This window comes from Lineus longissimus, chromosome 4, assembly GCF_910592395.1.
Source record: "Lineus longissimus chromosome 4, tnLinLong1.2, whole genome shotgun sequence".
Taxonomy (NCBI): Eukaryota; Metazoa; Nemertea; class Pilidiophora; order Heteronemertea; family Lineidae; genus Lineus; species Lineus longissimus.
The window spans coordinates 10,956,489-10,958,805 of record NC_088311.1 but is presented as its reverse complement, the minus strand read 5'-3'; the positions used below and the strand labels follow the sequence as shown (position 1 = coordinate 10,958,805).

Below are 2,317 nucleotides of genomic sequence, written 5' to 3'. Positions count from 1 at the left end.
TTCAAGGAACTGGTCATCTGTGAAGGAGTCTACCCTTGGCATCAACGACTTAAAAAACTTAAGTCTAGATGATTCCTTGTTCTCTGCAATGCGCTCCTTCATCGCTTTCATGAGCGCAGGCGTACAGTCGTCATCAGCATCACATTTTCTCTTCTTGAATTTGCGTTTTTCGGTAGGCTTGCTAGCCTTATTTATCTGACTGAGTGTATGATCAGGATTAGTGCTGGTGGCACGTTCTTTGTCGATGTCAGTATCGTCGAAGCCGTCAACTCCAGCGTCATGTGCTGCCTGTGATATAATTGATTCTTCTTCACCATCTGTTAATACTTCTGCCTCACCTTCCGATTCAGTAGGAAAACTATTTATACCGTCGTTCGTTTAGTTTTTACGGCAATGAGAAAGCTCATCGCTTCTTCAAACTTCTATGGCTGTTTGTTTTCGTTTGATGTCCCACTACCCTACTTCCTGTTTTTTCGTCTGTTGATGACGTTGGATAATCCTCTTGCGAGATTGTCCCAAGTTTCCTTGGCCGTTATACCTGAAAAAATATTGACTTATCATTAGACATTGCCATAAATCTCGGGTTTCTGCTTTTCTTTGCAGGCATTTAGCTACGGTCCTTTGCCTCTGTGTGTGTCCCATTCCATATGTCGAGATCATCGATTGGGAAACATGTTCTGGCGACCTGTGAAGTTCTTTGGAAAGTGCTGCAGCCCGTCGAGCTACCCAAACCAACAGAGCAACAATGGATAAGTATGGCAAAAAGATTTGGCAGCTTGTGGGACTATCCTTTCGCTGTAGGCGCCATTGATGGCAAGCATATTGCTCTGGTGAACCCCTCCAATAGTGGTTCAATGTACTACAATTACAAGGGATTCCCCAGCATTGTGCTCATGGCACTTAGTGATGCGGACTCCTGTTTCACAATCGTCGACTGTGGACAATACGGACGGGTATCTGATGCTGGCGTCTACCAGGCATCCCAGATTTCTCAACTCTTGCAGGAGAATAGGTTGAATATTCCCGAAGATAATGTCATAGTCAGTACATCCGACCACTATATCCCATATGTAATAGTTGGTGATGAGGCGTTCCCTTTAAAATCCTATTTGATGCGTCCGTTTGCAGCCAGGACGCTTGATCGCCACAGGCGTATATATAACTACAGGCATTCTAGAGCCCGTCGTACAGTAGAATGTACTTTCGGCATCCTGGCGCGAAAATTCGAGATATTTCAACGTCCCATGCGTCTCCAGCCAGACAAGGCAGTGACCGTGACAAACGCGGCCACTGTTCTGCACAACTTCATCAGGAGAAGAGATGGCCACATGACAGACCACACTTCAACGGTGCAGTATGAGACTGATGATCGACCCAAAGGAGACGGTATGTTACCACTTGCACGACATCAGCGTGGTGGTAGGACAGGTGAAGCTATGGCCGTCAGAGACAGAATCACCGACTTTTTTAATGACCCAGATGGAAGTGTTGATTGGCAGGATCAACATGTCTTCAGAAATGTAGTTATCAGTGATGATGAAAATGATAATTGACTTTTCCTCACCTTCTTTGTAGGGAGGTAACTTCTTATCTAGGTCAAATCTGCAGGCGCTGGTCCTTATCCTTGTAATCTGGTTCACAGGGATTCCATAGTAGAGGTCTCTCTTGTACTAATGTGCACAGTTTCTCTTTGTTAATCCCTTCCATCATTTTTCTGAAAAAATAAATATACATAAAAGTGCTGCATTTTTGTTATTGTTTCTCATTTTCAATCGAAATTAGCTATTGTATTAATGTGCAAACTAATGAAAATGCCGAAAAGTAGCTATACTCACAGTTTCGAAGGCGACATCGCTACAAATGCACATGGACGTCCACTTTCAGCTCATTTCACAAAGAATGAACATGTCCAATCATCGCCTCACTCGTGAAATGACATGAAATGACGTGAGACGACGAATGCGGGCAAAACTTACAAAATTCACTTCAATGAGAACATGTCAATAGGTTTTCCAATGTCCATTCATCAGGTCACGAATGACAAGTGACAAATGAGTCGTGAGTCGATGAAACGTGAGGTCTATGTAACTTCAGCGAATGATAAACTCCTTGCCTCAATATTGCATGAGAAAGAAATCAATCTGCAGAAGTATAGAGATTTCTGATAAAAAAAATGTTTCCTTTTTGACGCACGCCACCCGGTCTATAACGAACATGTTATTGTTTTTCTCCAAACTCATGAGAGCCAGGAAGACGGTCGGAATCAAATTCTCCATTCGATGGACTGCGAGAAAAGGCATTAGCATGACACTGTGAG

At 43.4% G+C, this 2,317-nt stretch overlaps 1 protein-coding gene across 1 annotated transcript; it reads left to right on the top strand.

Moving 5' to 3' along the window:
- The first annotated feature begins 647 nt into the window (after positions 1 to 647).
- LOC135486037 (uncharacterized) lies at positions 648 to 1,553 on the top strand. Its single transcript, XM_064768500.1, has one exon. It carries the CDS (start codon positions 648 to 650, stop codon positions 1,551 to 1,553), a length of 906 nt encoding a protein of 301 aa, XP_064624570.1.
- The last annotated feature ends 764 nt before the right edge of the window (positions 1,554 to 2,317 follow it).